Here is an 18,594-nt window from a genome sequence, read left to right as displayed (position 1 = left end):
CTACCAGTTTGTTTTTAAAAAAATGGATGTAAAAAAAATCCATTTAAAAAAAAACTAGTAGATGTTTCATGCAATGGGTTACTCTGATGAATTTGCCTATGGGAATGGCTTCTTATATATTAACATGGTGGGTGGAATTTTTTATTAGTCATATTATACTTGTGCAGGGACAGGATCAATAATCTATGTTGCTGTAAGGAAACCAGATGAATCGCTTGCAATCAAGGATAACAATGTTAATTCGGGTCACCCCTGATATAGGATGTTTGGCTGAATCTACAAGCTAGAATTATGACAACAATTCAGCGTTACTTATAAAGTTTGGAGTGAAGCTGCCTCATAAATGTGGAGTACAAGAACTTAATAACAAGAGTGGGACTGAGTTATTATTTTCGCTGTTCAATATGGGCTCAATTCTACCAAACATTATTTGGTAAAAATAATTTTGTGGATTTTGGAAGTTCATTTTTCTAAAAGAAACTGGCACGACTAAATATTTCTGTCCTCAAAATGATTCAGCAAGCAGAAACCTAAGCTTCAAGAGGGTATCTGAGGTAAGAAGTGGAATGGAACAACCCTTGTTTCCCTGAAAATAAGACCCTGTCTTTTTTTTTTTTGCCACAAAAAAAAGGCACCAGGTCTTATTTTCAGGGGGGGGGGAAATGTCATCCACTGACTCACTTCACTTGCACGCGTTGCCCTCAGCCTCCTTTTCATTGTCAGAGGCCTTTAGGAACTTCTTTGGCTTCAGATAGTTGCAGCTGGTCCTCACACACTTTGGACTATTTCTTCTGCCGCCGGCAAAGCTTTCCTGAAGGCCTCTGTAGCCAATAACAGAACTCTGGATTGATCCAGAGTTTTGTTATCAGTTACAGAGGCCTTCAGGAAAGCCTTTAGGAAAGGCCTCTGTAACTGATAACAAAACTCAACTCTGGCCTCAACTCTGATAACAGAGCTCTGGATCGATCCGGAGATCTCTTTATCGGGTACAGATGCCTTCAGGAAAGCCTTGCCGGCTGTGAAAGAAATGGGCCGAGGTATGCGAGGCTTGGCTGCAAATGTCCGAAGGTAAATAGTAGGGCAGCTCTACCCCACCATCCAGGGGTGGGATTCAAAAATCCCAGCAACTGGTTCGCTGCCCAGTTGCTGGGTGGGCACGGCCATGGTGGGCGTGGTCTACTGGAACTTCCAGGAAGGCCATTTTTGGCTTTCCCAAGGGTCTGGAGGCTTTCCTTGGGCCTCTGGGAGAGCGAAAAACGCTTCCCCCAGGCTCTGGAGGCCCTCTAGAAGCTGGAAACAGGCCAGTTTCTAGACTTCTGGTACTTCCGGAAGGCCCATTTTTCCTCCTCCGCAGAGCCTCCGTGCGGACCCTGCACTTACCTGCATCGAAAATGGGCCGCATGGAGACTCCTGTGAGGGAGGGGCGGGGAGGGCGGGGCCAGCTACTGGGTCGGCGAACCAGATGCAAATTCAACATCCAGTTTGCCTGAACCGATCCAAATCGGTAGAATCCCACCCCTGCTCCCATCCCCACCCTAGCTTAATTTTTACCCGTGCACCCTGGAGTGGGTAGGGTCCTAATTAGGGCTTATTTTGGGAATAGGGCTTATATTGGGCCCATGTGTAAAAATCAAGCTAGGACTTACTTTCTGAGGAGGTCATATTTTCCCAGGAGACACGGTATATTACTATGCTAATCAATGCTAAACAGAAGCATAAGAGAACGATTCTGTCCAAATTCACTACATCAAGACTGATACAGATACAGATAATCAGAGTTGGAAGGGACCTTGTAGGTCATCTAGTCCAACCCCCCGCCCAAGCGGGAGACCCTACACCATTTCTGACAGATGGCAATCCAATCTCTTCTTGAAAGTCTCAAGTGATGGTGCTCCCACAACTTCCAAGGGTGAGCTGTTCCATTGGTTGATTGTTCTCACTGTCAGAAAGTTTCTCCTTGTTTCCAGGTTAAATCTCTCCTTGTCCAGTTTCCGTCCATTATTCCTTGTCTGGCCTACAGGAGCTTTAGAAAAGGACTTAATTATGGGAGCATAGAGTATGGTATTTGTTGTCGGTTGGGTCTACCTTCTGAGATAAAATCTGAGTTCCTAGAATTAGATGCAGATATCTGTCCAAAGAGATGTCGTCACTAAATTACCTTGAAAGTATATTTGCATTTACTCTGATATTCAAACTATGTACTCTGACATTCAAACTATGTACAAATTCAGGTGGCCATTAGATGACAACATGGTTTGGGGAGTTGTATGTCTTTGCTGCTATCTAATGGTTGTCTAGATTTTTGCAGCCCCAGTATGACAGCCCTTATAGATGCCCCGGTTGGATATTTGATGGGAAATCTTAGGAAAAAGTTAAGCAGTAAACCCTTGAATTCAACTTATCTTTAACAGGGTATACAAATAGTCCTTGACTTACTGTGAGTGAACAGTTACAGCATCAATGAACAAAATGACTTGACCCCTTTCCAAAGTTATAGCCATTACATTGCCCCCAGGGGTGATTCAACTCGCCTCCACCTGCCCATTGTCATCATCTATGTTTTTTTTTGGTCCCAAATGACCTTCAGTGTCTTCTTGCTCCAGCTGACCAAGCAAATGAGGCTTAACCCTTTGCATCAAGAAGCCGAGCCGGGACTGGACTACCTGGTACACCATGGATCTGTGGATCACTATCCTCTTTTAATGACTCCATAATCCCTTGCAGGGGTGGAGTCTGGGCAACTGCATGTTTATTGGCCAGATGCCTTCCTGTTGCCAATGCTGAGTTTTTTCCCCAGCAGATATATTCTCATTCTTCCCAGAGAGAGAGAGAGAGAGAGAGAGAGAGAGAGAGAGAGAAATATCTGCCTCTACCTGGGATCAAACTCACAACCTCCTGATTGTAAGGCAAGAGCTCCACCTCTAGGCTACCACACCACAGACCATGGATCTGTCGATGCTTTTCCTAATATGCTATGATCTGGGGTTGCTTCTTGATTGCTTGCTTCTGCTTCTTATGGTGCTCTGAGCTGGTGCTGGGCTTCCACGTGTGAAGGTCTAGGCTGGGCATGCGTCATCAGCAGTAAGAGCAAGAAGACAATGATGATGTACTAGGGTGGCAGAGCACAGGGTGGCGGAGGCCAAAAGAGCATAGATGGAAGAAAAAGGTGGGTGAAACCAATTACCAAAGCTTGGAGCAGGAATGACTTGGATTGGAGTAGGCACTTTATTTTTATCCTTTATTTACCATACTCTAAAACCACCAATCTCTTTCACAGAGGTCATTCCTTGCAAAATGACCTATGCTGGTCAGTTAACAATAGCAACGGGGAGTGCTAGAAATGCTATCACTAAGTGATGTGAAATCTCTTTCTCATTGCATTGCTTAGTGGTGGGAATTCTGCTTTTAACTGGCTGTAAGTCAAGAATCATCTTAGTATTTAAGTTTGTTACAGGTACAGCAAAAGTGAGAAAGGCCCATAAAATTCATTCCTCTCAAGCACATGGATATACAAGTATTTGGTTTTGTTTAAATTATTGACTCAACATGACTTACATTTCCAGCTGTTATGCCATGATGCTATCTATGTTCATGATCTCAGGGCTTTAAAATATGAAATCTGAATCAGTATATGTATTTGATGTATTTGTAAAACCTGGTACTTTCATATCGTTTTTCTGTAAAATCCATGGTTCTAATGTCCAAATCGTATCATTGTGATTTTTCTGTTCAGCAGAACTGGTTGGGTCATATTTGAGAAGACGAGACTGTTCAAGACAAGTAGTGTGCTCGATTTATTCTGGATATGATTTGTGCTTTGCTTTTGTTTACAATGATCTGCTGCTCTTCAAAACATTAAACTTTGGGCTGCTTCTGTACAAATGTTGCCTTGGAATTTATTCTCAAGTCTCTACTGTGTGCTTGATGAAGGCTTTGTATAGATTTTAAATGGATAATCAGGAATGGAAATCATTACAATAGATGAACTTTTCTTGCCCTAGAAATGATTTTAAAAAATAATTGAAGTAGTAGTTTACAGAAAGAAATAAAAAAATCCAAGCAAACAATGTAGGAGCATTATTGGGAGCCTCGGTGGTGCAGTGGTTAGAGTGCAGTACTGCAAGTACTCCTGCAATTTGGCAGATCGAATCCCACCAGGCTCAAGGTTGACTCAGCCTTCCTTCCTTCCGAGGTGGGTAGAATGAGGACCCAGATTGTTGGGGGCAATATGCTGACTCTGTAAACCGCTTTGAGAGGGCTGTAAAACACTATAAAGCGGGATATAAGTCTAAGTGCTATTGCTGTTGCTATTATACAAAAAAGCAATACGATTAAATACAAACATGGAGCTTTTTTGGTGCTCTTTTAGCATGGTGGCTTGCTTGCAGACATTTCATTATTCAGCCAGATAATATTGTGACTGAACACCAAGAACTCCATAGTTCAATCCTGAACTATAGATATTTCCTTTTGTTGGAAAAAGTAAATGGTGTTGTGGCCTGCCACCAGCCAGCGGAACTGGCAGCAGATTTGGCCAGTGAGGAGGTTGGGGAGGAACATGGGCCAGTCCTGGAGTCTGGGAAGGCTCTGACGAGTGCTCTGCATTGAAGGCAGAGATGGGGCCAGGCCCGTCTGACAGTTATCAGCTGCCTTCGGAGTGTGAGATCAGTGAGGCAGAAGAACAGCTAAAGCCTGCTCCCAGTGTGCGCATGTGCAGAGCTGCCAGAAGAAGGCGACAGCTAAGGAACAAGGGTCGACTTGGGAGTAAAGGCACAGGTGGACGGTGAATGGCCCCTCCCATAGGGAATAAGGAGGAGTGAAAGGGAAGTGGTGTTAGCAGGAGGCAATTAGTTCAACTCATTAGGGTGAAGATCTGTTCCTGACTCCTTGCCAAGTACTATCTGCTACAGAGTGGTGTTTGGAAGATATCCTTTCCACAGATGTTCATGGGTGAAAACATCTGTCATAAACCTCACAGATTAAGAAAATGGGACTGTAGAATCTTTGTAAAGGGAAATATGCCTGCATCTGCCTCATATCTGAAGAAAAAAAGACAAAGCTGTAAGAAATTTGGACCCGCAAGAGAAGCTAAAAGCAGTATGAACACAGGTAGTCCTTGACTTACAACCATTTAAAATTTAAGTTACAACAGTGAAAAAAGTTACTTATGATTGATTCTCACATCTATAACCATTGCAGCATCACCCCACATCAAAATTTGGAGGCATGGCATCCAAATAGTTGCATTACAATAGTTGTGGCATCTTAGGGTCACATGTCTGCCATTTGCAGCCTTCCCAACAAGCAAAATGAAGGGAGGAAGCTGGATTTACTTAACAATCATTTGACTCAGTTAACAGTTGCAGTGATTCGCTTAACAACCACAGAAAAGAGGTCATGAAATTGGATACAACTCAACTTGACAACCACTTTACTTAGCAATGGAAATTCTGATCCTAGTTGTGGTTGTGATAAAACTGCGAGAGGGTTTTGGCAAAACCATTACATGGAGAAAATAATTCCTTATGATCTCGCCTAATATTGCTATCCTGCTAGCCAGGAATTCAGAGGTTTGCAATTTCTTACACATCCTCCAGTTGAGCTCTATGGGGGCAAAGATTTTCATGGAGGAACTTTCATATAAAGAACCTTGACACCAAGAAAGAATTAAAACATTTATTGGGCATAAATATATTACATATACACTACAGATAACAGTTTACATACATAGCGTAATATCTGCAAAAATCTATACATTAAAATTGATATGGCAGTTTTAATACAATGCATATGAAATAGTTAAAATTTACAAGAAAACTTATGATTATTTATTTCAAAGTTGAAAAGCTTGGAATGTATGTCCTACAAGTGAGGTAAAAAAACAAAAACAAAAAGAAAAACAACTTTTAATTTTCTTTTTCAATTTAAATTGTGCAAGAATAATGTTCAGAAACATTCAATTTTAGGGCACTTTTTCATGGTTAACAGAGAGTACTCATCTATTGTTGCTGACAAAACATGATTAGAAAACTACAACATTTCAAGTTCATAAAGGACAAAGGCAGATAATATAAAAATGTTTCTTTTTCTTCTTAAATAACTTCTTAAAATACTTTCCCCATATTGTTTTTTTTTTTTTACAATTTCTTTACACAAAACTGGGGACAAGGGAAGTTGATTTCACACAGCCGATACTGACTAGGCCAGAAAAGACATACAAGGTAATAGAAAGCATTTTCTTTCTTTTCCATAAACTGAAGGTTATAGAAATTGAAACAGGAATGGGTGGAATTATCTCTTTTACAGAATGGGTTGCATTAGAAATTGACCTTTATGGAAAGGGTCTACTAGATAACCAATGATATCTGATCCAATCTAACTTGGCCATTAAAATGCATTGGCGTGTGTACGGTAAGTATGCACAAATGGGGGGAGATGTGAAAACTACAATAAAAATATGAAACGTATCTGACCTTTCTTCAGTTCACTTTCCTTCAATCTTGCACAAAATGACGTTCTTTGTCTAAACACACAAATGGTTGGCTCTGGATTAAAGAAGCAATCCTATGTTCTCCTCACAATTGTCCACGGGAGCACTAGAAGTTGGTGAACTTTCTTATACACTCCTGGAGGGAGTGATGTCTTTTAAAAGAGATCTACTCTGGGTAGGATCAAAATGTTCCCTCCTAGGATTGGTTCTCTACCAACACTGAGACCACAATGAGGGCCAGTCTCCATGTTTCTAGCCTTCTCCTTCCTTATTTATTGGCTGAAGATGCCACATGCCTATCTGGGATGATTGTCCTGTCCCACCCAGCACAGATTTAGGAAAGAGAAGCATCATGGAATGATGAGGAAGGAGGACACCCACCTAGCCAGACAGATCAACCAAATGAAATCTGCTAATCAATGGGGTGACAGATGTTGCACCTCACATTTATTTATCCATTGTATTTATATGGCTGTCCATCTATCTGAGGAACTCTGGGCAGTGAAAAAAATTACATTTAAACAAAATCAACTTAAACCATATTGAGACACAACAAAAACACAACCTGTTAGACATAGGCATCCATGGTGGAACTCCCAACTAAGACTCACTCTCCGTATGTCTTCATCACCTTGTAAAAGGCCAGCAGGACTACAATTTAGCTCAAAAGAGGTAATTATTCTAATTAATTGGTGTAATTAACTCCCTCCCTTAAAAATTAGAGAGAGAAAATAATTGATCTTGAAACCAGAGAGCTGAGGGCACTGGTTTGCTCTGATGGGAATCTCCATTTCCTGTAGACAGAGTTGTGTTCTCCTCTTTTGATGATTCCAACTCCCCCTCCCCTGCATTAGTCCCACTGAAATCAAGGGGAAAACTTCCAACTAAAGGTCTCAACAACCAGTCAACATGATTGACTTTGCCTGCAAACTTTGAGAGCATATCCAGTAAGTTTCTGCTCAAGTCAAAAATGGTAGGGATTGTTATGACAGTGGGCTGATAATCACAAGGCACAGTAAAAGTGACAACAGCTGTTTTACACAGGTGTGGCTTTCCAAATGGATTGCCCCCACATCCAGAAAAATGGAAAGGATTTCAGAGCCATGACAGCTAACAGGTTTCCAATGACTCCAAGTTCTCGATGATTGAAATGAGATCAAAGCCCAGCTAATACTATCTACATTCTTTAAAATTTTGCCAGCGCTTTTTTAAAAAATAATTTTATATTTGAAGACAACCAAGTAGTATTATATAAAAAGGAATAAAGTTGAATTAAACAACGACAACAATACCACATTTGTCAAGGCCAAAACTGGAGCCAGCGGGAAGAGGAGATTAAAAAACAAAAAGAACATAGCTTAATATCATTTGTTTGCTAGGCAAATATGCATACTAACATTAGGAAAGAAAAAAATAGAGAACCTTTGTACTAGTTTGCTACATCAAGAGAGGCACACAGAATAATCAGTTTCAAACCATTATTTCAAAAGATGCTGATGATTTTTTTTTGGCTACATGTAAACTTTGAAGATGATTGTTTTTAATGTACCACAGATGGAATGGATGTAGTCCCTGCAAGGTTGTTTATTTGCTTGCAGGAAATATTGGGTACATTTATCTTTTCTTCTTTTTTTGGCAATTCATAAACACTCCCATTTTTAAGCATACAATATACTATAAGAAGGTTAATACTAGGAATGGTGCTGGGGAATGAAAATATTTTACCTAAATTATACTTACATAAAACAAAATAGAAAAATAGTATGCTGCTAGGGGTCGGGCGGAGGGAGGAAAGGGGAGAGGTTTAGTAAATAAGTACACTTTTTATTTTTTTACAATAAATAATGAGATTGCACTTTAATTGGCATTTTAAAGTACTGAATGCAGTATATAGTATAAATAATCCTAAAACAAAAATAATGTTGGTTTCCCCATTACTTTGGTTATGGAAATGAATGAATAATACAGGACTCTGTATCATAGCAAGGAAAGGAAGGAAAGGAGTCCCTGCAGATTTTAACTCCACTAGTCGTTGCTGACTATAGGGGGCAGCGCTCATCTCTGTTTCAAGGCCGTGGAGCCAGTGCTGTCCAAAGCCATTTCCGCGGTCATGTAGCCAACATGACATTGCAGAGCACTGTTTCCTCCCCACCGAAGTGGTACCTATTTATCTACTTACATTTGCATGCTTTCGAACTGCTAGGTAGGCAGGAGCTAGGCAAAGACGGGTCCTCAATCCCTTGCGGGATGCTCGGGTCTCGAACCAGGCTGTTGGCTTTCCAGCCAACAAACCCAGCATCTTAACCACTGAGCCATCGCGCCGCCCTGTATATCATAGCAAAAGAGAAGACCAAAAAAAAAAGAAAGAAGAAGCACAATGCAAGCCAAACCCATAGAAGATTAAAAAATATACACAGAACTATTTGTTTGTTTGAATGCAAGGGTACACAAAGTCTGGGACAACAATTCACAAGAACTCTTCCAATTCATGCAGAGCTAGAATAGAAACTGCTGGGTTGCATTTTTGTTTTTTCTGCACAGGCTTTTAAGGAAAAGGTGCACATTTTATTTTGATTGACTTAAAAATAAAAATAAAAAAGCTGATAGGATTACTCCTCACTCTCTCCACATTCTGGTACTTAAAAAATAACATTGAAAATCTTCACAGGGAGAGCTTTTATGAGGCTTTGCGAAGAGGGAGCATATCGTTGTGCACTTCTGCTTGATGGAAGTGAACAGAGTTCCGTAGCAATGCTTCTCCAGTTGTAACAACACAATTTGGGAGAGGTTCCTAGCGGATTGCAGCTCTGTGCATTTCCAGATGTAATTTACTTTTCATCTCCTGTTCAATATCCCTGAGGCACTTAGACATCATAAAAATAACCCAATGATTCAAAGTTTTTCTCTCTCTCTCAAAACAACAAGAATAACCAAGGGTTTTGATCGGCTGAATGAACATGCCTTGGCAATTGATGTAAACGTTCATACAACGTCCCATACAGGAATGACACTAAGTTTGCAATGGACCACACCTCACCCTTATGATCTGAACAGTAGTTGAAACTAGAGCTGGGTGCCAAGACTGTAGCTGCTGCTGAAACCAGTTGCGCCACATCTCCTCCTTGTCTTTTCCCTTTGACCATGGCCACTATAGGAATCTCCAAAATTTGAGGGCCGGTGAGCATTCCTGGAATTTTGAGTGTGCAATAAAGGCAGTCACAAACTATAGTGGCTGATCGTACTATATCCAATTAACACAAGATAAAGCCAGCACTGGTATGTAGCCACCAGCTTTCAATGAAGTTCTGGAGAACGTCTTAGAGGCTTTGCTGGAAATATCAATAATGTTTGAGGTCAATATTTTGCAATACAGCACTGTTATGCTTCTTTTGTTTTATTATGACAGTGTGCTGTCATGTGAACAATGGTGTCTCTCCCACCATCATTTCTGAAGGCAGCAGCCAATGAAATCAAAGAGGGAAATGAATGGATACTATATGACATACTTTGTAATAAGAGATGCCATTAAGAAAAAAGGAGGACGAGGAGGAGGAAGAAATTGCACCTTTTCATGTCAGCTCTAATTACATTATTTAGCATCTGAGATGCCTACATGAATTTACCATTTTTTTCCAAAACTGAAATGCAGATGGACCTTTTTCTTAACAAGACTGATTGAGAGTTTGCTTATGATAAAAGGTAATAATCTAAATTAAATAGCAAAGGCAGCAAGCTTTTGCCAGTTATAAAAACATAAGATCATGATGAATACAACAAATCTAGTGATTGGATTAAAAGTAAGTTTATATACAAAGGCAAACAAACTAGTTAAAAGCAGCTTTTCTTTAAACAAAATAAAAACAGCTGGACACGGGGAATAACTATTGCACAATGCCCTCTTAAAATTACTGCTATAAAATAAAGAAAATGGTAGGAACGGTAATGCTTTTCCATCGGTAAAGCTATCTGGCTATCAGATTTGATATACAGGAATTTATAGTGCGCAAACAGCTTGAGTAAAACGTTTACAATTCAAAGGAGACTTTAGGTTGCAAGATAAATTATCGGGATTGAAATGTGCTAAAAATATAATTGATTACATAATTGAGATTAATTTTCCCCCCTCGTATGGGGATAATGCAAAAACAATGCAAAACTGGCAGAAGGAGGGTTGAGGAGAAAATAAATGTAGTGAATATCATATGCCATATTTATAATTAACGACTTGTGCAACAGATGCATTGCAGAATGCTTAGCTGCAATGCTATTACATTATGATGGTTAAGTCTTGCAGTTTCAGAGGAGCTTAAAGCGGTTACTCTAATGGAATAAACTTGCAACTTAAAGACTGCAACAAGTTTAGCACTAAGGCAAAAACGTGAAGGCAAACTGGTTACATTTCTACATTCTGAAAATAAAAAAAACGAGTAAGTGAATAAAATCCTAGGAGCAGGGAAAAGAACATCCAAATGTTAAATATGTGTTTTGGTCTCTGGCTTGGATATATCTAACCATTTCCTAACCTTGAATGTTCAAAAGGTGCACCTGAACGTCGATTTTTATTTTCTAAATAGGATTGTCATTCCCTCCCCCTCCACCCCTTAAAAACAACGATAAATCAGAAAAAAAATGCACTGAAAAAATAAAGAGGACTATCTGAATAAAACATATTGATTATAGTATGAAGCATTAATTAAAACGATACCTCAAATACTTGTGTTGGACTCTCTACTTCATAAACAAATACTGTAGTATAAAAGCAAATAAGATGGAGACGCTTGCAAAGCCAAGAACTAAGAGGGCTGCAAACTGTTCATCAGAAGGCATCATACATTTAGTCTTGGGGTCATCGGTTCTTCCCAGTTCCCCAGTAAGCATGAGCTCACTCCGCTGGAGAATAAAGGCAACAGAAGTGCTGAAAGGTCCATTAAGTTCTTGTGAGGTATCCAAGCATCGGCGGCAAACACACACACGGAATCTATAATCTGTGTTCACCTGAAGGCCTGAGATTTGGTACGTTGTCTCATCTCCCTTGTACACCTTGAAGAAATGAGAAGCAGAAAAAGAAAGCTTAGGCTGCACAAGAAATTGTTACGGAGCTTTAAGTCAAACTCTTCAAAATTGCTTAAAATTGCAGCACACATTGTCTCAACGTTTGCCAAGCTCCTGGAGAGACAACATCAGGAGAGAAAAATCCCAAAGGTGCTTTACCAAAAGGCAACTGGACTTTCTTGGTTTTTCCTTGAAAAGATTTCGCTTCTTATCCAATAAGCTTCTTTAGTTCCAAATTTTCTTGAATGAGAAGAAAAACATTTTCAAGGAAAAAGGAAATCCAGTTGTCTTTTGGAATAGCATCTTTGGGACAACCATGACCTGGGTGACTGAGAATCTCCATAGACATCTGGAGAGAAAAGTTGACATTTCAGGAAAATGAATTTGATAACTAGATAAGAGTCGTCCCAGTCATGAGAAGTGCTTTATTACCATTACCAAGGTTTAATGGCCTTCCTAAAAACCAATAGGGTAGGAGCTATTGAGATTTCTTGGGACATGGGAGGCAGATACTGAGATGACTTACTTCCCTGGTCCCTGTGATGACATTTCCTAAGAGAAGGAATACCGAGTAGTCTGCACTATTAGAACTTGTTGGAAAGGTATAAACAATTGAGAATAGAAGGTCATGTAGTGCAGGGGTCCCCAACCGCCGGTCCGCGGACCGGTACCGGCCGCGGAACAAGCCTTACCGGGTCGCTGGTTGGTTAAGGCGCCGCCATCTTTTTGGTAAAGTGCTTCCGTGAGCTTTTCCGGGTGAAAGCTCACGGAAGCGCCAAAAGATGGCGGCGCCAGCCTCGATGAGCTTTTCCGGGTAGAGCCATTTCTACCCGAAAAAGCTCACCGGAGCGTACGCCGCCATCTTTTCGTCAAAAAAAGATGGCGGCGCCAGTTGACGCCACCGGGCGCGGCGCCCAGCTGATGCCGGAACCGGGCAGCGGCGAAAAGGTTGGGGATCCCTGATGTAGTGGTTAAGTGGTTAAGCTTCTAAATGCTCTTCCAGGCCAGCCCCATTGCAATATTCCAAACAAGAGGTAATTAGGGCATGAATGACTGTCAGAAGAACCTCTTGTTCCAGAAGAAGTTGCAGGTGGCACTCTTTGCACACATTACTATACAACCATTCAATAAGAAAAATGCACACAGTACATATTTTAACATTTCTCCAGATACATCAGCTACACCTTGAAGCCTTGCTGTTTTTAATATTTATTCTTTTCTTGTCATTCTTTTTTTCTTTGACACCAAGAATTATAGAATTTAATTCAACATACCATGATCGTTCCTATTTAAGTGTTTATCGTTTTCATGCAGCTTATCCTTCTAACATTTGCATCCTAAATATTTTGATTACTTCTATTTTTAACTTCTCTGCTGTTTAGTTTCATGAACAAAATGAAGATGTGGGCACTCCAACAATGGAGATTTTAAAAAAGAGATTGGACAGCCATTTGTCTGAAATGGTTTCCTGCTTGAGCAACGGGCTGGACTAGAAGACCTCCAAGGTCCCTCCCAACTCTGTTATTCTGATTGTCATCTCCATCATCTTCATTTTCTTTCCCTCTTTATTCATAATTGTTTAGAATTAATTATTCTTAATTGTTTCTTGACCTGACTATATTCACCGCAACTATCATCCTGTGCTCTATACACACATTATACAATATATTTCATTATTATTGAATATGCATTTTTCTATACATAAACACCAGCAAATAGAACAGAGTGTTATAATGTGAAATATATAATTTCTGCCATTTTTATAGATTTGTAAAAAATTTAACTTCTCACTTCCAAGTAAAAGAAAGACACAGCATATAAAGTAACAATTACTAAATATTGTTTGATCCTATCATACTAAGCCATACAAATATCACTGCTTTCCCAGGTAGACAGGAAACATGACCAGTTGGACAAATTCTACTTTATGTAAGGTAAGCTATATACAAGGCTAGATTAACAGAATCTTGCAAGTATGATAGTGCAAATCTTCCACTGTCTTTCTTTTTCCAGCGTGAGGAGTTAGGGAAGTTCATTTTGAAGTCTCTTTCTCTGATCATTGTGTAGCTGTGGGCTGTGCACATCCTTATAGATTGTTGCCTGGAAAGTATCCTTTCCTGCACCCCACTTCACTCCAAACTCATCTTCCAAGGTCATTCCCACATACCATTACAATCTTTGCCAGTACAATTCCATTCCAGCACTGCAGCCTAGGTCACCACTCAAAATTACATCCTGAACTTTCATCTATTTCTTTTTCTTAAGTAGTGAGTAGTGATGGACATTTATAAGATGGCAATGTGATGTACGTTTCATACCACTGCTCCATATTATGAATTGCCTGAATACATGCAATCAATATAAAATTAGCAGAAAAATATACATATACCGGTAAATACCATTCCTTCTACACTTCAGCTATGAAACAAAAGCTCCATTTTATATTTTGCTTACATTTTACATACACTTGGAAATGAAAAAAAAATAATAAAACCCAAAATTGTGTAATTTCAAACCCAACCCAACCCAACTCCATTAAGGTTACTATAACTGGGGTGCAAAACCAGGTGGCAGGAAAGATATGTAGAAAAACCTGACTCTCAGCTGCCATCAAATGATCTTCTGAATTTTGGCAGCCAAGATAGATAGCTGCACCCAATAATTTATTTTAACCAAGGCTACCACCTAGGAGTGACCTTTTAAGTTTGAAGTAAAAATGTGATACTGGAAATGAACTGAAGAAAGAATAGCACTTCAAAAGGTGAGTCAATTATTTTGTGCCAGATGGAAAAATTATTGTCCTTCAATAATGGTGATCAAACTCTAGCAGAGAACAGAACAAAATATCTTTTTTTCCCATTTGCTGTGATTAAACAATTGCTAGCTCTAAGCTACACAACGCAACATGACAAATATTAGATCTTTTCCTTTCAGGTTCTATTATAATGGTTTTATGCTTCAAATAAGATAAACACCCTGTAGTCAAATAATTAGAAATTTGCATGTGTAATCCATAAATTGCCATAATTATGAAGATGGAAAAAGGATACCCTAAATGCATATTTAATATGCCTCGAATTTGAAAGTCATGTATTACTATAATGCATAAATTGCTCCTTTTATTCAAAAATTACTGAGAACGGGTGGCTTCTTATGTACATAGGCCAGTTAAGCAAATAACGAGTAAATTTCATGATGCATTTATTTTATTTTTATTTAGGTATATTTCATATTTCTAAATCTCCCATAAATCTCATCATAAAATGAGACAAATCCTCTTAATTGTTTTGCTTAGTAATTGAAACGTTGGCTTCCATTGTGTCCATAACTTGCTTGTTGCTTATATCTTTATGATTTATATTGTTTTATTTAGTTTCCTAGTATGATTTATGTTGATTGCTTATTTAGTATCCTATGGCTATCATTATGTGTTGTATCTTATTATTTGTGATGAATGACTTATCACTTATAGTTTTATGTACACTGAGCACTTATGCAGTAAAGACAAATTCCTTGTGTGTCCAATCATATTTGGCCAATAAAGAATTATTCTATTCTATTCTATTCTATTCTATTCTATTCTATTCTATTCTATTCTATTCTATTCTATTCTATTCCATTCCATAAATATCCAGACAAGTCAGTGGTGGGATTCAAATTTTTTTACTACCGGTTCTGTGGGCGTAGCTTGATGGGTGTGGAAGGGGAAGGATACTGTAAAATCTCCAATCAGAGGTGGTATTTGCTGGTTCTCTGAATTACTCAAACTTTCCACTACTGGTTCTCCAGAACTGGTCAGAACCTGCTGAATACCACCTCTGAGACAAGTAGAAATTTAATGAAGGATATTTTATTTAAGAAGTAATTTTGGAGAATTCTATCTATGTTATCCATGCAAGATTTTATTAGATGCCTTTGCAGAAGAGACTAATAGCTAACAGCTTTACTAACAGATCAATGTGGTTTCTTAAGATTTGTTTAAGATAGGGTTTCTCAGTGATTAGCAACAATTGTATCTCAGTTTGTTTCTATGAGAGCTCCCATCTCTTTTACATTGTCCCCATACTGATGATCAGCTAGTCCTTGTGATTTACAGTGAGCCAGGAATCGAATGTACTTAGGAAATGAGTCAAAACACAACCACACTTTATATTCCTTATATCAATGATTTTAAAAACTTTTTTCTTTCACAACCCCTTGCCACTTTCAACTGGTATGAGCCAATTTGTGTGAGTCACTCCAATGAATAGATATCTACTGGTGCTTTCAGCTAGCAAAATAATAACAAAAAAACAGGCACAAAGCTCAGAAAAAGTCACCTCTAATGCATGTTACAAGGTCTTAATTTAAATTTTTTTAATGTGGTTGATTATATTTGAAAGCCCACCTGCTTATTACATATGCCCTCTCTGACAGCTAAAAGCATGGTCATCAAGCAATTATCATGCTAACAAATCAGTGCATCTGTAGATAAATTCATGCCAAAATCTATTTTTTGGCTACACAAATATGCCAGCAAACTTTCTTTCTGTTTCCAGCAGGGAAGAATCCTTAAGAAATTTCTTTTCAAGCTCTAATTTTGTTCTCAAAATAAATTTGCCTATTGTGTTGCTTTATATTATCTCGGGACAGTGGCTAAAATGATTTTGGAAATCATTCACTATATTTAGAAAAGTAAAACAGGAACAATTTTATTTGAATCATCTCTCCAGGATTTATAACCCGCTCTTAGCTATGCAGGAGGCAAATTTGAAATGAAAATAAAGACAAAAATGGTTGAACAAGTAATTTTAGAATAGAATAACAGAGTTGGAAGGGACCTTGGAGATCTTCTAGTTCAACCCCCTGCCTAGGCAGGAAACCCTGTACCATTTCAGACAAATGATTATCCAATCTCTTCCAACTTCCAGTGTTAGAACTTTCACAACTTTTGGAGGTAATTGGTTTTAAAAATTCTCACTGTTAGATGTTGTTTTCTTTTAATTAATAAGTCGCTAGGGGATATTTAGTCAATATCATAGCTTTTTAATGTTTAAAGTTATTTTTACTTGGGTAGATAATATACCAATATAGAAACGTGAATGTAATATCATATGATTTGTCTTTTAGTATATGCTGTATTAATTAGCTTCATTCTGTTACTGTTGCTTTAAATTTGTTGAACACTGACTGAATAAATACAATACTCATAAGTGTGAAAAGTGGTCATAAGTCACTTTTTCAGTGCTGTTATAACTTTGAACAGTCACTAAATGAACTGTTGTAAGTTGAGGACTACCTGTACTACTGCACGATATTTCAGTGATATTCTTCTTACATTAAACTTTCATCATCACAGAGGACTTTGGTGCAATTGGGTGATCTTCAGTTGTGTATTAACATAAAAATATTGGACATTGTTTTCTCATGTCAATTGAGAAGGATCTAAAGATCATGGACCAACAGTTGATCATGATTTAGCTGTCTAATGTTAAAAATGCCAATTTAATAATGTGCCGCATTAATAGAAACACAAAAGGTAATAGTTTGATTCTATATTACAATGGTTAGACCACTCTTGAAGAATTGCAACTAGTTCTGAGCCCTTGTTTTTTAAAAAAAGATGATGAGGAATTGGAGAAGGTAGAGAGGAGAGTTATTAGAATGAGAAGGGGTCTAAAAACCAAACTTTCAAACTGTTTTTGAATCATTCAAATTGCTGGACATAGTTAACTTGCAAAAGAGAAAATTAGTATGACAGCAGCTGACAATTACCTAACACCTAGACAGTCAAATGTTATCTGTTGAACTGAGAGAAAGATAAAAACCAGAGTTAAAAGTGAAAGAAAAGATATTGATGATGACTATAAAATAACTTTCTTGATGGAAATACTGGTGTTACTCGCTGGGTTTGCTCCGAGTAGGGACTAGATAATCTAAAAGACACCATCATAGATTCTGTGGTACGCAAATGAATTGCTTTAGTTTCTGCTGATTTTTCCCCTCAAATTGTTAAATAAGTATAGAGACTTCGGATTTAGAGCGGAGATCAGTACCAACTATTTGACTTGACAAAAGGATACATAATGGAGCCTACACTCAATATTAAACCTCACCCATAATAAAGAAGTATTTATACAACAAAAAGTTTCTCAAGAACAAAAAATGTAATTATCCCAGTCAAGGTTTAAAATGATTGAAAGACGCTTCTTGCTACTTTCAAGCTTGCTAAAGCAAATATTAAACTTTTCTGCAAAGTTATTAAGCCAGACAAGGCATTCAAGTGAAAAGTGGTTTTGTCTCTGATTTTGGAATCTTGTTATGCCATTTATTTATTTATTTTATTTTATTTATTTATTTTTGTCAATTGCTTACAAGATAATAGGTATAAGTAAAAAATATAGTTATGAATACATGGATACATATAAGAAAAATAAATAAATAAAACAAACACTGTGTCATCCAATCTTCGTGAGCTACATTGGTTGAAAGTTGGATTCTGGGTGCAATTCATAGTGATGGTTATCAGCAATAAAGCCCTAAATGGGCCTGATTGTTTGAAGGACCATCCATCTCTAATAGTTTCTACCCCTGTGAGATTGAGCTGAGACTTCGTTCAAACAATGTCACTCTTGGGATCTGTTATGGTACATGCCCTCTGAAATAGCAAACCTCCCAGAAATCCATATGGGGCCTACCCTACGGCTGTTGCAGAAATTATAAAGTACCCAAGTAATCAAAGTAACGAGACACTATGCACCCCCCAAAGCAATTTATCCAGGCTGCGTGGGAACACAAGGCATGTGTCGTTTGCATTGCTATCAAACAAACTGAAGTCTGCTTCCTTCCTCCACATATACCATAAAAATACAATGTGCTTAACTTAGTTTGTGAACTACGGCTAAAGCATTACTATAAGTTCAAATGTTGATATATTTACTTATGAAATAGATTTATATAGCACTCATCTCAATTGCTGTTTGTGACCTGAGGCATTTAGATCTCTACCTGGCCACAGAGACCAATAGAATAAATGATTAGAAAATAGAAATCCAAAACATATATGAAATGTA

The 18,594-nt window shown here is 38.3% G+C and overlaps 1 protein-coding gene across 1 annotated transcript in view; it reads right to left on the bottom strand.

Moving 5' to 3' along the window:
* Positions 1-9,079: 9,079 nt before the first annotated feature.
* FNDC3B (fibronectin type III domain containing 3B) overlaps positions 9,080-18,594 on the bottom strand; it is a 322,478-nt gene continuing 312,963 nt past the window's right edge. Inside the window, exon 26 of the mRNA XM_087965339.1 lies at positions 9,080-11,530. Coding sequence (XP_087821465.1) covers positions 11,219-11,530 — 312 coding nt within the window. The 3' untranslated portion in view covers positions 9,080-11,218. The remainder of the gene's footprint in view (positions 11,531-18,594) is intronic.

Source organism: Notechis scutatus, chromosome 4, assembly GCF_049901735.1.
Source record: "Notechis scutatus isolate UNSWTSFEM ecotype Mainland chromosome 4, rNotScu1.2, whole genome shotgun sequence".
NCBI classification, from domain to species: domain Eukaryota; kingdom Metazoa; phylum Chordata; class Lepidosauria; order Squamata; family Elapidae; genus Notechis; species Notechis scutatus.
This window is presented reverse-complemented; position numbering and strand designations above follow the sequence as displayed.